The sequence below is a fragment of the Phyllostomus hastatus genome, unplaced genomic scaffold (genome assembly GCF_019186645.2).
Source record: "Phyllostomus hastatus isolate PE091 unplaced genomic scaffold, TTU_PhHast_1.1 phas_contig_198, whole genome shotgun sequence".
In the NCBI taxonomy this organism is placed as follows: domain Eukaryota; kingdom Metazoa; phylum Chordata; class Mammalia; order Chiroptera; family Phyllostomidae; genus Phyllostomus; species Phyllostomus hastatus.
Window position 1 is genome coordinate 223,981 of NW_025333715.1, and position 21,816 is coordinate 245,796.

General features: G+C 59.7%; 3 protein-coding genes across 4 annotated transcripts; 2 read left to right on the forward strand and 1 right to left on the reverse strand.

Moving 5' to 3' along the window:
- Positions 1-1,111: 1,111 nt before the first annotated feature.
- KLHDC7B (kelch domain containing 7B) lies at positions 1,112-5,881 on the reverse strand. The gene is made up of 5 exons (XM_045834750.1): positions 4,882-5,881; positions 3,944-4,146; positions 3,812-3,828; positions 3,416-3,762; positions 1,112-3,150 (listed from the first exon to the last, which is right to left on the reverse strand). Exons 1-5 carry the CDS (start codon positions 5,879-5,881, stop codon positions 1,112-1,114), a joined length of 3,606 nt encoding a protein of 1,201 aa, XP_045690706.1.
- A 10,345-nt stretch (positions 5,882-16,226) lies between these two features.
- ODF3B (outer dense fiber of sperm tails 3B) lies at positions 16,227-17,909 on the forward strand. 2 transcript variants are annotated; one of them, XM_045835107.1, is made up of 7 exons: positions 16,227-16,335; positions 16,521-16,724; positions 16,969-17,073; positions 17,222-17,343; positions 17,477-17,627; positions 17,674-17,687; positions 17,777-17,875. In XM_045835107.1, exons 1-7 carry the CDS (start codon positions 16,227-16,229, stop codon positions 17,864-17,866), a joined length of 795 nt encoding a protein of 264 aa, XP_045691063.1. In that variant the 3' UTR covers positions 17,867-17,875. The 2 variants fall into 2 exon arrangements, with proteins under 2 accessions (XP_045691063.1, XP_045691062.1); XM_045835106.1 differs by lacking the exon at positions 17,674-17,687 and having other exon boundaries at positions 17,477-17,617; positions 17,777-17,909.
- Positions 17,910-18,316: 407 nt separating this feature from the next.
- LOC123816030 (thymidine phosphorylase) lies at positions 18,317-21,795 on the forward strand. The gene is given in 10 exon segments (XM_045834751.1): positions 18,317-18,328; positions 18,360-18,501; positions 18,660-18,869; positions 19,269-19,379; positions 19,803-19,925; positions 20,247-20,365; positions 20,842-20,990; positions 21,066-21,316; positions 21,431-21,547; positions 21,638-21,795. Coding segments are annotated over 10 exon segments (1,392 nt in total).
- The last annotated feature ends 21 nt before the right edge of the window (positions 21,796-21,816 follow it).

Consider the following 21,816-nt stretch of genomic DNA (forward strand, 5'->3'; position numbering starts at 1 on the left):
GAAGTGTAAGATGCCGATGCTGCCAGTGAATTAAGCGTATTTAGCGCCAAGCACAGAAAGAAAAGCAAAAAGGGCAGCTGGGGACAAACCAGGTCAGAGGGTGGGACGGGCAGCCAGATTCAGATTTATTTACTTTCCTGTGGAGTGTTCCAAAGTGGGTCAAGGGCAACACTATTGTTATGTATCTGGGGTTGCGCCAGGTGCTCATATATGTGACCTATGTTCTCACAATTCTCATGAGTGACATGTCCATTGTCCCCACATCACAGGTGAGAATACAGAGTTAGGTGTCTTGCCCAAGTCCGCATAGCTAATGAGAGACAGAGCTAGGGTGCAGCCCAGGTCCCATTTAAGAAGGGTTGGTGGGAAGTGGGGTGGGAAGTGGAGGGGCTGAGCATGTGGGAGAGACCCCACAAGGCTGCAGAAGGGCATGAGACCCAGGGGTCCTGGCCAGGCCTGGGCTGGGTAATGAGCAGGCGTTGCAGACAACAGAACAGGGTCACAGACAAGGGTTCCGGGCCCCCGAAGACCAACCTGACAAAGGAGAGCTCAGAGTTGTTTCTGGGGATGGCTATGCCAGGGTCCCCAAGGCCTCAGGACGGGCAGAAAACCCCAGATGCAAGGATGTTTTCCCAGGGGCTTCTTTGCTCCTGTTCCTCTTCCCAGCCCCTCATGGGCCCCTTGGCCTGGCTTTGAGCCCTAAGGAAGCCATCTCCTTCCTGGGCTGAGCAGTCGCTGACTCCTCAGCCAGCCAAGTCCAGGTCCTTGGGGGTGCAGGCAGTGTGTTTGGTGCTGTGGCAGGGGAGCCCGGCCATGGGAGCCCACTGTCTCGAGGAGGGTTCGTGTGAGTGAGCTGAGGCACTGGGGCTGGGACTCACTCACACAGGCAGGAGGACTCGGGTGTGGTAGGGACACCCAGCGACCAGCTCACAGGTTCAGGGAGCCTGGGCTCTCTCGCAGGAGGGGAAGTGGGGAGGGAAAGCATGAGGCTTATAACAGAAAGGGAAGTTGTCCCAGAAAGAAGAGCGGCCACCTCCCTGTGCCCCCCTGGCCTCGGAGCCCCACCACAGTCTGCATGGAGACAGCAGCTGCAGTCCTGGTGCGAAGTGGCTCAGAGGGCAGTCTGCAGTGGGTCCGCAGGGGGCAGAGTCAGGATGAATGGACAGAGGACCCCTTTACTCCCCAGGGGAAAGGGCTGCAGCTCCTTGGCCTGGAACTGGGCAGTCCCCTCGGAGACCGTGAAGGTGGCGGTGACCTGGTGGTTGAGACAGTAGATGGTGTTGCCCAGCGCGGTGCAGCGGAGCGGGACTGGGTCCGGCAGGGGCAGGGGGGCGGCTCGGCTCCAGGAGCCCGTCACCGTGTTGTAGCGCATGACGGCAGCACCCACACCACGCAGCAGGTCGAAGCGGTAGAGGAAGCCCCCCAGTGCCACCATGTCGCTGGAACGCCTGTGGCTGGCGCTGTAGGGGCACTCGTCCCACGCATCCTTCGCAGGGCTGTACCTGAGCAGGCGGTAGAAGAGGTGGCCCCCGGTGACATAGATGTCGCCACGGCAGGCCACGGCCTCGTGTGCCACAGGGAAGGTGCCCGCGGGGAGGGGCGCACGCGAGGCCCAGGTGTCTGTGCGGGGGTCGTAGCACTCCATGCTGTACAGGCACTCGCCCCCAATGGCGTAGAGCAGTCCATCCAGGGCCACCAGTTTGAGCTGGGCCCGGGCCTGCTGCATGGGCCGCACCTGGCTCCAGATGTTGGTCAACGGGTTGTAGCAGAAGACCTCATTGGAACAGACAGCCTTGGCACCAGAGCCACGGATGCCGCCCGCCAGGAACAGGTAGTTGTACATGGTGCAGAGACCGCAGCCCCGCAGAGGGACCTCCTCCGGCACCTGGGTCAGGAGCCGCCATGTGTTCTCCTGGGGGTTGAACATATGCAGGTGCGATGGAGGAGGCAGGGGCCCAGGACCGGCGGCAGGAGCCTCCTCCATGTGAGGGCCCCTTGTAAGCCCTGAGCGGCTCACCTGGTAGAGGCTGGGCAGCACGAGGACCCCCAGCACGGCCTGGCCCCTGCCAGTCCGAAGGCTCAGGATGCGCTCTCGGTCAGTCCCACTCAGCTGCCGGTAGAGGTTCGGGTCCCCCAGCACGTGCAGCAGATTGTCACTCATCAAGGCATAGGTCTCCTGGGCCAGGCCGGTCTTCCCGTGCCGCTGGGCAAAAGCTAGTACATCGAGGCAGCTGCCCAGGTCTAGCCGCCACTGCAGAGCTGCTGCCAAGGCAGCCTCCCGGGCCAGGGAGCTGGGCTTCCGGGGCCCCTCCACCACCCCCCAGCTCCCAGGCTTCTGCAGAAACACCATGAGCTTGCGGGCCTCCCTCTGTTTCTCCGTGAGGACACCCCTGCTGCTTACAGGGCTGGGCCTCTCCCCTGGCGCCTCTCCTGGGGCCGCCTGGCTGACCTTCTGCTCAGAGCTCTCTGAGGTTTCCATTTCGCACATGCTGCGTTTCCGTGGCCTGGGGACAGGCTGTGGGTCTGCCCTGGCAGTGAGGGACAGTGCAGGCCCAGGCTTCGTCTTCTCAGGCAGCCGTGATGGGGCCCTGGGCACCGCAGCCTCGTTTGTCTCGGAGCTTCTCTGCTGTGGCTGACATCCAGCCTCAGCCAGCCCCCCTGTGCCTGCCCCTGTGGCCATCTCAGCTGGGGAGTCCTGCCCGTCCTTGAGACCCGGAGTGACTCTTTCAGAGGGAGAACCAGGCTCCATGTTCTCCAAGGCTGTGGGCGTGCTGGGCTCTCTAGAGCTCTCCAGAGCTGCCCTTTGGGCTGTCCCTTGAGGCTTCTCTTGCCTGGGGAAGGGGTGACTCCTAAGAACCATTGAAATAAGGTTTCCCCAGCTAGTTGAGACCTGCCCCTCCTGGTTGCCCTTGCAGATAGCCACACTAGGCTCCTGACATGCAGGCATTGACTTACCAGTAGGGGCAGGGGTTGCGGCTGGGACTGGGGCTGGAGCTGGGGTTGCAGCTGGGACTGGGGCTACAGATGGAGGAGGAACTGCAGCTGGGGCTGGGGCTGTAGCTGGGACTGGGGCAGGGGCTGCAGCTGGGGCTACAACTGGAAAACTGTCTGCAACTGGGGCTGGGGCAGGAGCTGGGGCCGTGGCTCGGACTGGGGTCGAAGTTGTGGCTGAGGCTGTGGCTGAGGCTGCAGCTGGGGTTGGGGCTGGGGCTGAAGTTGTGGCTGAGGCTGCAGCTGGGGCTGGGGCTGGGGCTGAAGTAGCAACTGAGACTACAGCTGGGGCTGAGGATGTAGCTGAGGCTGGGGGTGCAGTTGGTACTGGGGCTGCAGCTGGGGCTGGAACTGAAGCTTCAGTTGGGGCTGAGGATGCTGCTGGGGTTGAAGCTGCAGCTGGGGCTGGGGATGCAGTTGGTACTGGGGCTGGGGATGCAGTTGGTACTGGGGCTGAGGATGTAGCTGAGGCTGGGGATGCAGTTGGTACTGGGGCTGGGGAAGCAGTTGGTACTGGGGCTGAGGATGTAGCTGAGGCTGGGGATGCAGTTGGTACTGGGGCTGCAGCTGGGGCTAGGGAAGCAGTTGGTACTGGGGCTGCAGCTGGGGCTGGGGAAGCAGTTGGTACTGGGGCTGAGGATGTAGCTGAGGCTGGGGATGCAGTTGGTACTGGGGCTGCAGCTGGGGCTGGGGATGCAGTTGGTACTGGGGCTGAGGATGTGGCTGCAGCTGAGGCTGGGGAAGCAGTTGGTACTAGGGCTGCAGCTGGGGCTGGGGAAGCAGTTGGTACTGGGGCTGAGGCTGGGGAAGCAGTTGGTACTGGGGCTGCAGCTGGGGCTGGGGAAGCAGTTGGTACTGGGACTGAGGCTGGGGATGCAGTTAGTACTGGGGCTGCAGCTAGGGCTGGGGAAGCAGTTGGTACTGGGGCTGAGGCTGGGGAAGCAGTTGGTACTAGGGCTGCAGCTGGGGCTGGGGAAGCAGTTGGTACTGGGACTGAGGCTGGGGAAGCAGTTGGTACTAGGGCTGCAGCTGGGGCTGGGGATGCAGTTAGTACTGGGGCTGCAGCTGGGGCTGGGGATGCAGTTGGTACTGGGGCTGAGGATGTGGCTGCAGCTGAGGCTGGGGAAGCAGTTGGTACTGGGGCTGCAGCTGGGACTGGGGATGCAGTTAGTACTGGGGCTGCAGCTAGGGCTGGGGAAGCAGTTGGTACTGGGGCTGCAGCTGGGGCTGGGGAAGCAGTTGGTACTGGGGCTGAGGCTGGGGAAGCAGTTGGTACTAGGGCTGCAGCTGGGGCTGGGGAAGCAGTTGGTACTGGGGCTGCAACTGGGGCTGGGGAAGCAGTTGGTACTGGGGCTGCAGCTGGGGCTGGGGAAGCAGCTGGAGCTGGGTCTGCAGGTAAGCGGTCTCGGTGGGGATGTGCTTCTGTTGAGTTAGCTGAAGGTGAGGTGGACTTACCGGTGCGTAGGGGGGTGGTGGCTGAAGGTGATGGACAGGGGGCACAGCTGAGGCTGTCTGCAGCTGGCTTTCCTGCGCCCAGACCGCCAGCACCCTGCCCTCTGCTCAGTGCCCCCTGGCCTCGCTGCGGTCCCCCCCCTTCCCCAACACTGTGAGCCTCTTGCTTTTCTGTCCTGCCTGGCCCTGAGCTAAAGAAAGAGTGGTCTCCAGAGACCCCAGCCTTTTCCATGATGGAGGCCACTGTGGTCTCCTGTCCTTGGAACAAGAGTGGGCGTCCCCACTGCTGCTCCTCTGGCCGCAGGCCCACGGAGCCTGAGGTCTGGTTGAAGCTCCTGGTGACAAGGACTTCCCTCCTTGCCCAGGGCCAGCCTTCCACTGAGGGTGGGGACCCCTGAAACTCCCTGGGGGCCCCGGGCCCAACCTCACTGCTCTCACCAGCTTTGGCCCCTGAATCCAGAGCTAAAACTGGGGCTGGTTGGGGGCCGCTTTTCCTGCATCCCCTTTCTGAGCCATCTGCCAGGCGCCCAGTCTGCACAGAGTCTGGTGGGGGCAGCTCCTGGGGATGAGGGGGCCTCTGGGCACCTGCAGAGAGGCTGCTGGCTGCATCCACAGCATCCCACACACTCACCACAGTGCCCAGGCGTAGAGGGTCCAGTTTTGGGGAGCGGCAGGCTCTATCTCCTGAGCTGTCACCCACTTGCCACCGCCGACTGCCTGAACCTCTCCCCGTTGAGCGGGGCGGCCCCACTCCTTGTTTCCAGGAGCTGGTGTCCTGTTCCACCGTGTGGGCTGGGGCCTGGTGAGCCAGCGCCTTGGCGTGGATGCCTCCTGCCTCCGCCGGTACCTCCACTTCGCTGTCTGGACTCCGGGGAGTGAAGTGTATCAGGAGAGGGGCAGGCGTCCCCCCTACTTTGCTCCTACCCAGGAGGGCAGCGCCTGGGCTGAGGTGCTCCTTTGCTTCGCCTCGGGGGACTTCTGGGGTAGAGTTACCCTGCTGCTGTCCCAAGGCCCCCGCACGGGCCGCCTCGCCAGGTGTCTTGAGTGGAGGTGCAGCTGTGGTGGTCAGATCTCCACTTCCCGGGGGCTGGTGGTCCCGGACGCCTGCTGCAGCTGCACTCCCCTGGCTGAGTCCTGGAGGGTCTGGCTTCCTCAGCCCTGAGTTATGTCCCTCGACGCCACCACTGACCTTGGCTTTTGGAGGCAGGGCTGGCCTGGCTCCTCCTGCCGGAGAAGGCTGCGCTCGGGGGCCTGTGGACGCAGGGCCTGCTGCCTCCTGGTCCTGCCCAGAGCCGAACCAGTGCAAGGCCAGCGCCGTGGCAGCCACCACAGCCAGCGCCAGCAGGGTGAGCACAGCACTGTCCCAGTCATCGTCCCCGTCCCCGTCCCAGCCCCAGCCCCAGCTGGAGCCATCAGGCTCTGAGGCACCCTGGATCATGGTGCTGGGCTGCAAACCCGGCGTGAGGAGCCAGGGCGTCCGGCAGGAAGCTGTGCGCACCGCGTGCAAGCCTGCCCTGCACCCGGACCGTCTGCGCAGATGGCATCAGGGTTGCGCCCCGCCCAGAGGGTTGCCCAGTTAAGGTGGACCTGTGCCGGGGGCCTGTCGCTCGTCCTGGCCCAGGAGGAGGTGGCTCTCTGTGCCTGCACCCAGGACTGGGGGTTTGTCAGTAGGGCCGAGCTGCAGCTATCAGAAGACAATCTGCAACAGCTCCAGGAACTTGGGGGGCCTCTCCAGGACCCCCACCCAGCTCCTGGCCCCCCTGTGCCATAGGCTCCAGTGGCAAATGGCGGTGTACCTCAACACTGTTCCGGCACCCCAGCCAACCTGCTTCTGCCTAACAGACCCTCACACCCCAAACTCCACCCACTCCCCGGTGGCCCTCCTCTGTGCCTGGGTCCAGCCTGGGGGGGGAGGGGGCTCTGGCGGGGAAGAGTTACCTTAGGGAGATGGTATCTGTAGCTTAGCAACATGATGCGGCCCCGATACAGTTACCAGAAACTGGAGAAGACGATCCCTCTGAGGGCCCGTGGGGGGGGTGGGGGGCCTTCACCTGAGCCAAGCCTGCAGACTAAGGAGAGAGGAGGACGCAGGTGCAGACACCGAGCGCTGTCCAGCGCGGAGGGGGCTGCTTGACAGGTGCGCCCTCCACAGGTGTGCAGAGGGGCCCGGCCACCGCTCTCTCCCGGGAGACAGCAGGGGGCTGGGAGGGTCAAGGCTGAGCCCCCTTACCCTCTCCGACGCCAGCCTCTGGGCTGTCTCCTACCTGAGTTCAACAGAGATGAAATAGTTTTTAAAAGCCACTCTCTAAGTTGTCAAGAGGGGAAAAAGAAGTTGTATTTTCCTATTTATTGGCCTGGCTTGTTACAGCCCAGCTGGCCTTTCCAGAGCCTCCTGGGCCGCCCACTGCACCTTTGGCGCCCTGACTGCCCAGCTGCCCCCCCCACCCCTGCCCTGCAGAGCTCTGTGTCAGCCGGACGTGCTCTCTCCTGCTCCCCGCAGCCAGCCCCGGGTTCTTCAGGAACCTTCCTCCGGCCCTCGGCGTTCTGTCTGTCGGCCTGACTTCCCGTTGTCCCATCTCAAGCCCCCCCCCCCATCTGCGCCCAATCGCTCCACTCCCACCTCCTCTGTGGGACTTGAGCCCCTCGAAGGCTGGCCGGCAGGGAGGGCCCGCGGGCCGGCCTCTGCCTCCCTCTGAGCCTGGGGATCAGCTTTGTCTGCTCATATGCGTCTCACCTAACTGATCTCAGGAGTAACTCTTGGGACAGGTGCCAGGCGGGCCCAGACGTGAAAAGGAGACTGAAGTCCCTGGTACAAAGCAGGGCCCCCACAGCATGGACTTGTCCCTTCCTCTGGGACACGGACTCCTCCCTGACACAGCAGCGAGGAGACGGCCAAGGAGCGTCCCTGGCACCCAGCCTGGGCTCTGCTGAGCCTCAGGTGTGTCGGTTGTCTCATGGCTCCCCGAGCAGATCAGGTGACAGACAGAGGGTGGGGAGGGGGCCTGTGCCTTAAGGTGGACCTCAGGTTGGGGGTGGGCTTTGTGGATGCTGCCCTCGACCTCCTTCCCAGGTTCTGCTGCCTCTTGGTTCCGTGTGGGATCCGATACCTTGAGGGGTGCAAAGACACCCCGCATGCACCCCTCTGGGCCATGCCGTGCCCCATCGGCTCCCAAAGACCCGAGCGTTGCTCTGAGCTGCAGGTTGCTTCAGAGAACAGGACAAGCGTCCACCGAGTGGCACCTCCGGCCGCCTGGCGGAGAGGAACTGGGCCCCGGAGATCACCCCGACCAACTCCCCAAGGGGCCGAGGGCTGCGGTGGGTCCTAGGCACACACCGGCGACCCAGGAGGGGTCTGGTCCCGTCCTCCATGGAAAGAAAACACTTCCCTCTGTCAAGTCCAGATCGGGGGTGAAGCTCTGCCCTGTATGGGGGGCTGTTGGGAAGGTGACCAAGGACATTCGCCCTTCCTGAGCTGTGGGAGGTTGACCCCTAACCTTCCAGACAGTAAATGTGCCTCTGGCAAGGGGCCGGGACTTCAGCAGCACATCAGTCATTGCTCTTGTTGTGCTGTGATAGCATAGATTCCGCAAATCCCTTCAAGGTTAATCAAGAAAACAGGTCCCCAGAAGGTCTGACTGTTGGTGGCCTCCTAGGAGCTCCTTCTCCAACCACCTGCTGAGCGGGAACCCTGCCACCACCTATACAAGGAGTAAGGAGGGTCTGCACCTAGGTGGGGACGTGAGCGAAACAAGAACGAGGCTGTCTCCGCCTGCCAGCAACTCTCCGCACCTGCATGTGTGTGAGAGCCCTAAAGGGGGAGCACGTCCACGCGGCCCCTGGTCCTGGGCCCTGCCCACAGGAGCCCCCCACAACCTGGTCATCCAGCCCCAGCAAAGCTAACGGTGCCCTAGTCACCACCATTGACTTTCTGAAACATTTACTGGAGGAAAAGCATAGTGAAATGAAGACATAATTCCAAGATAAATACAGTGGACAGCTAATATACATAAGATCGTACAGAACAGCAAACCCCATCACATGTAGGGTTTCTCCATAACTGAAATTGTTTAAGCAAGAAATACTGTATAATACTGTGTAATGATACACAATAAAGAATATGTAGCCCTATTCATGTTAGGAGCATATATGTATTTTTATTTATGTATAAATAAATCTAGAATAATATTTAGGGCTTAGAAAATATAAATCCCATATTTTATAATTACACCCAACATACCTTGTAAGGAATTAATCTGATGTGGGGAAAGGTGTATGCAAAACAAAAAGTTATTTTAAGAAAAGAAAATACAGTATGATTTATAGTGGAAAAATGAAAAAATGTAAGTATTCAACAGTATGGGAATGATGAAGAAAACATTCACATGACTTTAAAATGTGGTACTGAAAAACTTAAATAATGATTGATAAAGTGGCTGTGAAGTTTAATACAAATATTCATGAGGAGCCTAGTGTCCCGAGTGTATAAAGAACTCTTACAACTCAACAACAAAAACACACAACCCACATTTTTTAATGGGCAAGGACTTGAACAGGCATTTCGTGAAAGAAACTATATTAATGACCAGTAAGCACATGAAAAGATGCCCCACATCATTCCTTGCTAGGAAAATGCAGCCTAAACCACGAAGTCCCACTTCACAGCCACCGAGACAGCTGCAGAGGAAAGAGCTCGTCAAAGTGCTGGGGAACTGGGCGGACAACCTCTCGCACACAGCTGGGGGAGTGTGAAGCAATCCAGCCACTGTGGAACGCAGTGTGGAAAGTCCCCAGAAAGCCAAACATAGAATTACCATGTGACCCAGCAATTTAGGGCGTATAGCCAAAAGAACTGAAAACAGGAACTCAAATGTGTATGCGTACACACGTTCATAGCTCTGGGCACAGCAGCCAGAACAAATGTCCATAGACAGACGGACAAACTGCAGTATGCACATACACTGGATGAGCCATGGATTGTGCTAAGTGCAATAAGCCAGACACAGAAGGACCCACATTGTACGAGTTCACTTAAATGAGGCACGTACAGCAGGCAAATGCCCAGAGACAAGCAGCAGATTCGAGGTCATCGGGACCGGCAGGAGAGGGGGGAGCTGCTGTTCAGCAGGCGCGGAGTTTACTTTGGGGAGATGGAAAAGCTCTGGGTACGTACAGACACTGGTGATCTTGCGTCACACTGGGAATGGATTCTGTGCCACTGAGCTGCACCCTTACAAATGGTTGAAATGATGCCTATTGTCACACAGTCGTCAAACTGCCTTTATTCCGTGTCATGGGCCAGTAGCAGATGTTCTAAAAGCATCATGGAAGCCCCAACAGCGAGGGGCACCAGGAGCACTCATCACGTTATGCATATGCAGGTTGCCCCAATAGGGACTGGACACCTAGTTTCTCCAAGCAACATGAAATGCATCAGAGAATTTGCAGGCCTGGGAATGGGGGCACACTCAGGAGTGTGCCCCCAGAGGCGCGGTGTGCATCCGAGGGCTGGCAGCAGGACCTAACTCAGTCGAGGCCCCGCCACCTCCGCAGACCGGCTCTGACCAGATGCATGGGTTCTGAGCCAAGCCACCCGGAGAGGGAAGCAATGTCTAGGCTCGCGTCTCAACAACTCAGAAACTGAGAATCACTAGGCTAGTCATTAGCGTCAACAACCAATAGTTAACAAATGAGCAACCCAGAAAAAGTAACCGTTGGGAAAACAAACCAAACCACAAATCTCCTTTAGAGCATTTGGTGCCGGAGCGGGAGGAGCGGGGTGCCCCAGTGACGCCGACGATGGTATGGAAGGCCGAAGTCACACACACCACAGGTACTGGTTTTAAATTTTGTGAAGAACAAGAACAAAGTAAACCAAAATAAAAACTATATCTTTTCCTTAACAAATATTACAAAAGATTTCACCGATAATAAACACATCTTAACTAATAGACAAAGTGTGCCACTGATGGGAAGGAGAGGAGGGGAGGAGCCAGGTGGCGCAGCGTATACAGAGCGCCCTCTGGTGGTGGGTTCTCTGCATGCCGTCCTCCAAAACGACGCAAGTTTGGGGGGGGGGGCACAGAAACGGTGTTCAAGGGACGTGATCTGAACCGATGTCAAATGTTAAGTAGCTTTGTTAAAACGGGATTATAATTTATATCCGTGAAAACGGATATCCATTAATAGCTCCAAGCACACCTGTAATTCACTCGTGGCACCCCATCGCGCCTCCTCACACTGGCTGGTACTTCCCACTGTAAGCAGTGAAGATGAATTAATGAAGGCGACATCAACAGTGTGGACAACTCTCAGCAGCATAATGTGGATTTTTAAAAGTAAGTTAGACGGTGGGGGATGTAAAATGGTTCAATACTCTGAAAAGTTGGGCAGTTTCTTAAAAAAACACACACCATCCACCCAGCCACGGCACTCCTGGGCATTTATACCAATCCCAGAGAAATAAAATGTCTACAAAAACACCCACACACTGGTGTTCATGAGAGTTTAATTTTTAATAGCCAAGCTATTTTTAAATTAATGACAATAATGTTGTGTATCCTCAACCACGGATATAATTAAAACTGTATTTAGGGAAAACCCATGGCCACAGCTTTGAATGCCGTTATGAGTGAAGGAAGAAGACTGAGAAACGAGCTGACTGGGCGTGGGTCCCTTAGGGAAGCAAAGCTGAGGCGACAACTCGCGTGTGCACGGCTCTGTTAGGGCATGAGCCCAGGGAGCAGGCGTACGGGGCACGCTCACTGCTCCTTCTCACGGGACCAGCCTCCCCGAGGCTCCCCAGACAAACTCGCCATTTCTCAGTACTGTCGTCCAGGGTGGGAAGAGAAAGGAATTAGTCCAGTCAAAGGTCTCCCCCAGGAAGCGTGAACTTCCTGCATGTCCAGGGTGCCCGGAGGTGAGGAGCAGGTGCCGCAGGCCCGTGGCCACAGGAGGGGCTGACAAATGACCCTAGAGGTTTACTGGGCCAAGGAATTCTAAAATGGGCATGGGGTGCCTGACACTAGCGAAAAAGGTTTTAAGTGTCTAAAAGAAAGGAAGAATAATTAAAAGTAGAATAAACAGAAAGCAAAAAATAAATGCTCATGCATTTCAAAGTGAACATATCTATCACTGGGTATGAGAAATTCCAGCGTTTGCATCGTCACCAGACACGGACTGGCCCAGAGCGGGTCTGCCTCAGGCCGGCTGGTGGTGCGTGGGTTCTTGACTTTGTGAAGGAAAGGTTTCACACGCCGAGGCCAGGTGATTTTGAGAGGATGTTTATTAAAGCTGGGGCCCGTGAAGCAAAGGAAGGACCACAGTTAGAACCAGCAGGGGAGAGCCTGGGCAGGGCTGCTGTCAGCCCACGGGGAAGGGGGCGGGGCTTGGAGACAGGTTCAGGGGGTAAGGCCCGGAGAAGCTGCTGCTGCCCCTCTGCTGCCTGGCTGCAAGGCTCCTGGGGACCCTCAGAGTTTAGGAGCAAGTAAAAAGTTCAGGCCCAGGAAGGGCATGGGCGTGCTCCAGAGGTATCCCACACTGGGCTGGGCGTTTGCCTTGGGGGTTTTATCTTTTTTCCGTAAGCAAGAACCTTAGGGGAGGGTGTCAGTAGAGTATTCACCAGCTTTCCAAGTGTGTTTCTAATAGGCTGATGCACCCAAATGAGCCTATGGAGGAGTCTGGGGTTATGCTCTGGTCAGCTTTACTGTTTGACCTTTATCTTGGGTCTGTCTGGTTCTAGCAGGTTTTTGCTACTTGTTCCCCTGACTTCATCTGTCCTTGGGTTTACCTTCCACAAATGGCGTTATCTGGGTCTCTGTCCTCTATCTCCTGGGCCAGGAAGAGTTAAGCTAAGTATCCTCTGGTCGGGGAAGAGAGACATAAACCATTCACTCTCTGTGTCCTTGGTTTGGGGACACATGGTCTTGTGAGCCACTGGCTGGGTGTACCTTGTTCAATTTGTTTGGCTTTATTTGATTATCGTGCCTCAGTTTCCCTACCCACTTGCCCAGGAATTTCCCTGCTGCTTGCTTTCCTCCCTCAGTATGATTCACATGTGATCTTTCAAATCCATCGATTGAAAAGCATGCCACACAGGGACACAACCGTTTTCTTTGCATGCATTTCAAGTAACTTGAAAAAATACGCACCCCACAGCTACAGCACACAAATGCGTTTGCACGTGGTTTGTGAGTAACGTTTCTTCTTCTTTTCCTGCTACAGCTGCTTCTCGCGCGGCCTGTTGCCCACTCACACCTGGCGCGAGGGCCCACTGGTTTCACTCTTCACATTGAACCGCGTTTCTAACTTCACAACATTTCCTCTCCTTCCCCCACCCCCACCCGGGGGATGGATTTGGGGCTTGTGTCCATTTCTGCCCGCTCTCCGGTGCCTCGACTTTTGGTTTGGAAACGCTGCTGAGCCCTGCTCCTCTGCTGCTGGCTCTCCTTTCCCTGCTCTCTGTACCCCTTCGCTGGTAAACAAGGCGCATAGGGCCTTCTCCCAGCAAGACAAAGCCTCTGGGGTCCCCCTCTCCCTCCTCGCCCACCCTTTCTGCCCACCCACCCCCGTGCGAAGCTCAAGTTCAGAACGAGTTCGCCTCTCTCTCCCTCCGCATCCGGGTTCGCTGAGGTCGGACATCTCCCCTCTCGGATACTTGGGTTCGTGACCAGGCTGGTCACGGAAAACACGTCTTGGTTGTCTCTGCCCCACGACCCTTTCCCGCTGCTGCCCGCACGACAGGTCAGGGTCTCTCGGGTGACAAAGGAGAGACTGCACCCTGTCTGCGTGTGTGACTCGGTGTTCGAACAAACCGCTTCTCGGACGGCCTTCTGGGACGGGTTAGGTCTGAGAACCGAGGTTCCACGCAGCTTAACCTCCCTGGTGCGCGTCTGGTCTGGGCGCGTGAAGGCTCGCCACTCGACATGTTTCCCCTTCTCACCCATCTCCGGGTCTGCTGCCGGCCCACCGGCTGCCGGTGTTTCCTCTCTCCCTGGTACTTTCCTCCCCTCAGGCCCCCGCCTGCTCTGCTCTCTGAACTCCTGCACATCCCAGCACCGTTCTTTTGCTCAGAAAGGCGGAGGCCATCTTGCCTGGGTGAACGATTTTTAAATATCCAAATTCAGTAACATATCTCACATGTGAAATAAAGTTGGCACCACCAAACAAAACCCAAATGAAAACTCCTGATCATCATCACAGAACCGAGTGAACACATGTGGCTTCTCCCTCGCTACGGTGGCTCTGGTGTCACCACTCACCTCAGGTCCTCCCCTTGAAGGGGGGAGTGTGTGTCGCCGCAGGAGGACCCGGCCGCCTGGCCCTGCGCTCGGAGGGGCCTCAGGAGGCCCGGGCGCGAGGTCCTCAGCCCAAGGGAAGCCTGTCAACCATGAAGCCGAAGTCCTCTGAATGAGCTTCCACACAGAATGTAATGTTCACTAAAGGGGAAATGCTAAAAAATTGCCAACTTAAAACTTACATAAATGCTACTAAATCTCAGCAGTATCCACAGTATCGCTTAAAACTCGACCAACAAAAGGTTTGGGGAAGTATGGGGCTGGCCAAAAAGTCCATGTTTTTTTTCTGTAAAATAAAAGACAGTTTTCATTTTCACCAGTAACTTCATTCACTTTGGATACTTTGAGTGCATCGCTATGTCCCGGGGGGAGAATGCTGACTGTTCTCAGTTAATGTCTCAGTGGGATCACTACCGACCTCACCCGGTCCACCCAACCACGGAGCACCGTCCCGGGAGAAGCCCCCGGCACGGAACTGCACAAACCTCTTTCCTCACGTTCCATCAGTCACAGCGCCTTCTGCAAACACTGAACAAATCTTTTTGTGTGTTTCAGTTGCGTTTTTACCTTTCTTGAAATAATAAAGCATGATATGCCAAAAATGTGGTGTATTTTCCGTCTTCAATATTAAAATGGCTACACAAAAATTCACCAACTTTGATGTTTTTTTAAATGCACGCTGATACAACAGCTGTCACCATACAATCTAACACAACTGTTTTGAGTGAAGTTACAGACAACTAAGTGCTATTAGAGCCAGCTTATGGAAAATGACCGGACAAGCTTTTTGGCCAACCCACTAGATATCCATTTTTACCTCCAACCTTCTTTAGAATTGCTGGGTTCACCAGGATAATGAAAAGCAGACTAGCCCTGGCAGGTGTAGCTCAGTTGGCAGGAGCATCCTCCCATAACTGAAAGGTTGTGGGTTTGATTCCCGGTCAGGGTACAAACCTAGGTGCCGGGTTAGATCCCCAGTTCAGGCAGGTACTGGGGCACCTAAGATCCCCGGTCCAGTCACCTACGAGAAGCAACCAGCTGATGCCTCTCTCACATCCATGTTTCTCTCTCCCTAAAAAGCAATGAAAAAATGTCTTCGGGTGAGGGTGAAAAAACCTGTAAAACACGCGAGTCAACGGCAGCACTCTGAGTGCTTTTTAAACCCTCGGCAGATGACGCCTCCCCGTTTCAGCCCTCAGAGCCCCACGGAGGCCTCAGGAGAGTGGCCCCGCAGTCCACCCTGGCTCCCGGGCCCCAAAGCTCAGCACTCCCTGGGCACAGGCCCCGCGTTCCCCGCGGAGGGCGGGCTGGACGCCCCCTCCCGCCATTTCTCTTCCGGGGCCGCCGGCGAGGGCCAGGCTGGGCAGGGCAGGCCCGTTCTTTCGGTTCACGTCACCATTCTTTCTCCTGCTGTGTGTAAGACAAACGTTAGATTCGCCTAACTTATTCTTCCCTAACAGTGAACTCCTCTGAAGCTTTGTTTCCCCCCGAACGCAGATTTAGCTATCTCCCACAGCGCTGGGTACGCAGGTGCCAACCTTTGCAGTTCTAGGTTGAAACTTCATCTTTGAATTTCTCTTTGACCCAGGGTGGTTGTGGGGTTTTTTAAGGGAATTTGCTAATCTCCAATTACTTACGTTTGCTTTTTTTTTTTTTAACATTTGCTTAGGATTGTTGATCACATCGTGTGTCCTCTACACCTCTTCATCCCACGTGTGTGTGGGGTTCTCTAGGTGCGCCCGGCCCACGCCGTGATTACTTTTTGCAAATACTCCAGGGACTTAAGTAGATGCAAAGTTCTCTCTACACATAGCAACAAACTGTGCGAGCCGTTCGCATTATTCAAGTTTTTCATTCTCTTACCTGCTCGCGGGGCTCCAAGGCTCGGAGGCCAAGGGTGGAGGCGCGGAGCCGGGGCGCAGCGGGTGTGGGGGGCGGGCCGGGGGTAGAGGGCGGAGCCGGGGCGGCCGGTCCGGTTGCCAGGAGGCGGGACGGACACAATGGGGTCTGGGAGTTGGGCCAGGAGGGGGCGGGGACGCGGGCACCCCGCTGGCCTCACGGGCAGGTTAGTGCCTTGGCTTCCAGGGGGCACCCTTCCCGGGACCAGGCTTCCAATGCCGCCCCCCACCCCCTGCAGTGCCTTCACCCGGCGCCCTCAAAATGCCCCGCGCCCCCCCGCCCCCCGGGGCCCTGGGGGAATTCCCTTCCCCTGGAGTTTAGCCCAGACGTGGCGCGGGCCCACACCCCCTTGCCGGACTCACTCGGTTTGGGGGAAGGGGATGGGAGGTGGCCCTGGAGCCCGGGCCCTGCCCCGAGCCCCCCACCCCGCGAGCTGGGAAAGCTCGCGTTTGTTTTCCCGGCTCCTGGGATACGGTGGAGCCCCGCCCCCGGAGCGGGACCGCGACGTGCGTCCCCTGCGGGTCCGGGGAGAGGGGCCGGGCCGCCACCTTCTGTCCACAGGTGCTGCAGGCCGTGAGCACCGGACGCGCCATGGGTTCAGACGTCTGGGTCGGTCCTTGGCGGCCGCACCGGCCCCGCGGCCCCATCGCGGCGCTGCACAGCGGCCCGGGGCCCAAATACAAGCTGCCCTCCAACACCGGTACCAGCGCCGCGCGGGGCTGTGCGGGTGGGGGTGGAGAGAAAGGGGCTAGTGGGGTCAGTGCCTTGAGGGGGGCCGCTGTACTCCAGGCAGGAGAGCCGGGGGTCTATTCTGGGGGGACGGGGTGGGGGGCTGTGAGGGGGCGAGAGTGGCGGGGCCCAGGGTGATGCTGAGACACCCCGCAGGCTACACCCTGCACGATCCGTCGCGGACCCGCGCCCCGGCCTTCACCTTCGGCCTGCGCCTCCCCGCGCAGCAGACCTCGTGCGGACCCGGGCCCAGCCACCTGGTGCCGCCGCGCATGACCATGCGCGGCCGCGACTGCACCCCCGCCTACTCCATCCACGGCCGCCCACGCCAGGCCGCGCCTAGCCTCACCCCCGGACCGGGTCAGGACCCCTCGGACCCCAGCCTCCCTAGAGCCAGGGCGGCTGACCTTGAAACCCCCCACCTGATCCTCAAGCTCAGCCTTGGTACCCTCACGCTCCAAATTCGGCTCCCCCACGTCGGACCTCCAAAGAATTTCAAGCCCCACCGGGTTCTGACAAATCGCGGCTTGGTTTCCTGTAATGATTAGGGCCTAACCCCAGAACCTCAGCCCGGTTCCGCCTACACCCCTGGCTCGCCCCACAGGCAGGTACTTCCCGGAGCGAGCGGGGAACGCGACGTACCCCAGCGCGCCTCGGCACACCATCGCCTCCAGAACCTGGGGCGCCCGCACGGAGCAGCACACGCCAGGTGAGACCGCGAAGGTTCCGGCCCCGACGCCCTTCCCACCCCGACCCAGAGCCCTCGCCAGGCGCTGGGACCACCCGGCACTCCCAGAGGCCGGGAGACCCTGGCCCGTCTACAAAGACACCCCACCCCCGCCGCTGGCTGCTTCCAGGTCCGGGGACCTACACAGTGCCCTCGCTCCTGGGCCCGCGCGTCATCGGTAAAGTCTCGGCCCCAACTTACTCCATCTACGGCCGCAGCGCGGTGGGCAGTGTCTTCGAGGACCTCAACAAGGTGGAGGAGGGGCTGCGGGCACGGTGCGGCGCTGGGGTCTGCCGGGCGGGCCGCAGAGAGCCAGGGAGGGGCGGCGGCCAGGGGACAGCGGAGAGTGGAGGTCGGACCCAGCGCCCCTTCCGCGCTCCCGCAGACCCCAGGTCCGTGCGCCTACCACGTGGTGAACCCTGGGGTCTACAAGTCTCGGGCCCCTCAGTTCACGATGCTGCCGCGGACTTCACTCCCCAAAGACAACAGCCTGAATCCGGGGCCCGCAGCCTACAACGTGGACCAGGTGATCTGGGGTCCAGGGACAGGGACAGGGTCGGATGCGGGGGAATGAGGGTCCAGGCCCAGGGTGGAGGGTCCGAGGCCCGAGGTTTGGGAACGGGGGTCCCGGCGCGGAGCCGCACAGGCGGGTGCGCCAGGTCAGCCAAGTTTCCCGGGTCCACAGCCGCGGAAGCCCGGCGGCTGGAGCTTCGGGATCCGGCACTCGGACTACCTGGCCCCGACCGTGGCCAACGTGCCCGACCTGGATGACTGAAGGGCCGACGGGCGCGGCGCCACAAACATCTGCTCAAAGCTTCCGGAGCCAGACTTGTGTCCGCCTCTCTGTGCCAGCGTCGGGGGCGAGCTCGGCGGCCGCGGGGCTGGGGGGCAGGCGGGGCGGGCACTGCTGGGAGTGGGCGGGGCTTAGCTGGAAGGGCCCCCGAAGTCCCAGAAGTCTCGCGGACCAGCCAGCGGCTAGGGGCAATCACCGGGGAGCCCCTCACGGGAAAGCCCAGGCGGGAAGGCCGAGGGCTGCTGCTCGGGACAGGCACGGGCCGGGGTCCACACGCAGAGACGCGCACACCGGCGACACAGACACAGGACGGGGGGGGGGACACACGAAAAAGTTGGGAACAGCGTGGGGACAAGTGCCCCAGGCCACACTGTCCGAGGCAGGGCGGCAGCAGAGTCTGGCTGCGTCTCGCACCCTGCCAGGCCTGGAGTGATGGCGACCCCGGTGACCTCAGGTCCCCCGGCACCCACCCCAGCCGGTGACCTCTCACGGGGCGGCGGGACCGGAGCCCAAGCAGCTCCCGGAGCTGACCGCCCTTAAGCGAGACGGAGGCCGCCTGAGTGAGGGGGACATAAAGGGCTTCGTGCGCGTGGTGGTGCACGGGAGCGCGCAGGGCGGGCAAACAGGGGCGTGGGGCCGGCTGGGCGCTCCTGACTCCAACCCGGAGACTTACTTCCTGCCCTGAACGCACCGTAGCAGCCCGCCACTGCCACCGTCCCCAGGACGGCCCATCACTGTGGCAACGCCCCTTGGCGCTGCTCGCCCCTCGGTCCCCCACGCCTGGGGGCCATGCTCACGGCCATCCGACTGCGAGGCGTGGGTCTGAAGGAGACTGGGGCGCTAACCCAGGCCCTGGCCAACTCTGGGCGAAGGCTGGAGTGGCCAGAGGCCTGGCGCCAGCAGCTCGTGGACAAACACTCCGCAGGGGGAGTGGGTGGCGAGGTCAGCCCGGTCCTGGTACCTGCCCTGGCTGCCTGTGGCTGCAAGAGGAGGAGGAGACGCCACTCCAGACCAGGCAATCTGACCTCAGAGAGGCCGGCAGCGCCCAACCTCTAACTTGGTGCAGGCAGAGCCCCCAAAGGCAGAGCCCAGGTTTCTTGCCCCCACCCCGGGACAGAACTTGGCTCCCCTTCCCACCAGCCCCCACAACAGGACCAAGTCATTGAGCACCCCTTCCCCTCCAGTACCCCAGAAAGGACCCCCAAGGGAAAAGCTTGATTCTCCTCCCTCAGTCCCCCCCAAACCCAAACCAGGACAATTTATTTTCCATTCCTCCCCACTAGCTGAACACCCACTGCAGCCCTTAGTAAATACTTAGCTCCTGAAGTCCTAACCAGGGAAGGTGAGGGAGTGAGTGCAGGTGCACTCAGTGCCCCTGTCCCGCAGGTACCCATGATCAGCGCACATGGTTTGGGGCACACAGGGGGCACCTTGGATACACTAGAGTCTATTCCTGGATTCACCGCCATCCAGAGCCCAGAACAGGTACCTGTGGGCCACTGATTGGTGACTGACCTGGGCTATTGATGGAAACATTAACCAGGATCACTAAAGGATCACTGATGGGTTATTAATCAGGGTAACTAAAGGATACTAACCAAAGTTATTCATGCATCATTGGGTTTTGGTGAAGGTCATCAATGAGACTTTGATTGGAGTCATTACTGGGACTTGTTTAAAGTCACTGATGGGCCTCTGATGGATCACTAATGGGCCACAGGACATTGATCAACATCCCTGATGGGTTGAGCCAGTCATTGATGAGGACTTATCAGAACTATTCATAAGATACTGGTCATGGTTTTGAACATTTGTCAAGGTTGCTGGTGAGTCCTTGACCGGGACTAGTGGGGGGTCCTCGACCAGAGGTCACGACTGTCACTGGGCATCCCGAGGGAAGGGGATCGCCGGATGCGAGATCTGCTGGAGGGAGTGGGCGGCTGCATCGTGGGTCAGAGCAGGAAGCTGGTTCCTGCGGATGGAGTCCTGTATGAAGCCAGAGACGTGACAGCAACTGTCCACAGCCCGCCCCTCGTCACCGGTGACCCGACCCCACAACTCTGGGTCCACCTTCTGCGCGTGAAAAGTCCCTGGCCTCTGACGGGACAGTAAGGGGTGTTCTCACCAGGGGACTGCGGGGCCTCCCCCAGCCCCAGGGTCAGTGTCCCCCCATCATAGGATGTCTGGCCACTAGCGCAAGAGGGAGACCTGGCTGATGCACAATGGTCCCGCCCTGGGGCCCCCATCACAAGGGACTTGACACTCAGTGTTCAGGGTCCCTGACTCCTCGAACAGGCTGCCCGGAGGTGGAACGCCTCCAGGAAGCACCAGGCTGCCCTTTGTGCCCAGCCCCCTCCCCCAGCCTCCCCCCTCAGGAAGAAGGTGGCGGAGAGCCTGTCTTCTCTGGTGGTGGATGTGAAGTTCAGAGGGGCCGCCACCTTCCCTAGCCGGACGTAGGCCTGGGAGCTGGCAAGAGGACCGGTGAGCAGCTGTGCCCACAGCCCTGTGTGGCTTCTCTGATGGAGAGCCGCCTCCTGTGGGTGTGGCTTCTCTGATGGGGAGCCGCCTCCTGGGGGCCGGGCCACCCCTTCATACTGGAGCACTGTGCTCCCTCTGTGCTTCTCAGTCCACCTCCACTCGGTGGCCCCGGGTGGTCCTGGCCTCTGCCAGACCTGGCGTCCGCGCTGCTAGTCCGTCCCTCCCCCCCTCCCCCACTCAGTGGCCTGACCCCAGCAAGGCTGACCTGGCCTCAGGTCTGGAGAGCCTGCCATGGCTCTCTGCCCCAGGCCAGGTACAAGATATTCCTGACCCCCAACGCCCAAAGCCTTCTATGAGCCCCTCACTCCTCGGGAACTGGCAAGCAAGGGTGCAGCGCCTGCTGGAGTTTGATAACATGCAGGCTACAAGAGACCCCGCGGGACACCGGTCAGGGGCCACACTGAACCGTGCCTCCGCAGGTTGCTGCACGGGCAGGCCTGGGGCTTCGAGTTGCAGCGGCTCTGACCGCTACAGACAAGCCCCTGGGCCGTAGTGTGGGCCACACCCTGGAGGTGGAGGAGGCTCTGCTTTGCTTGGATGGCGCTGGGCCACCGGACCTGCGAGACTGGTAACTAGGCTTGGTGAGAGAACGCGTAAGAGGTGTGGAGACCTGGGTTGCAAAACCACCCCCGCTGCACCTAAGCCCCGGACTCCCGCCGGCAGGGGGCGCCCTGCTCTGGCTCAGCGGACAGGCGGAGGCCCAGGAGGAGGGCGCTGGCCGGGTGGCTGCGACGCTGGATGACGTCTCAGCCCGGGACCACTTCGAGCGAATGCTTGCGATGCAGGGTGTAGACCCGGGCCTGGCCGGAGCCCTAAGTTCCGCAACCCCTGCGCAGCGCCGGCAGCTGCTACCCCGCGCCTGGAAGCAAGAGGAGCTGCTCGCGCCCGTCGACGGTGAACTCCCACGGGCGTGCAGACCCACGCCCCATCCCCTGCCCCGGTCCCTCCGTTCCTAAGTCCCCGGCCCTGCCCCTGCCCGCCCCATCCCGCCGAGCCCTCTCCCCGCAGGCACCAGGGAACTCATCCGGGCCCTGCCGCTGGCGCACGTGCTGCACGAACTCGGAGCCGGGCACAGCCGTGCCGGGGAGCCGCTTCGACTCTGGGTGGGCCAGAGGCTGCGACTTGGTGAGCGCAGATTCCGGCCCCTCCCCGCCTGCGGATCGTGCCTGTCCGCCGGCCGCCCCGCCCACTAACTGCCAGTTCCGCCTTCCGCAGGGACGCGGTGGCTCCGAGTGCACTTGGACAATCCAGCGCTCAGCGGCCCGCAGCGCCGCGCCCTGCAGGAGGTGCTCGTGCTCTCGGACCGCGAGCCCTTCGGGGACCCCTCGCCCTTCGCTGAGCTCATCTTGCCGCAGACCAACGGGCAGCAATAAAGCCCGAGAACGGCAAAGCAG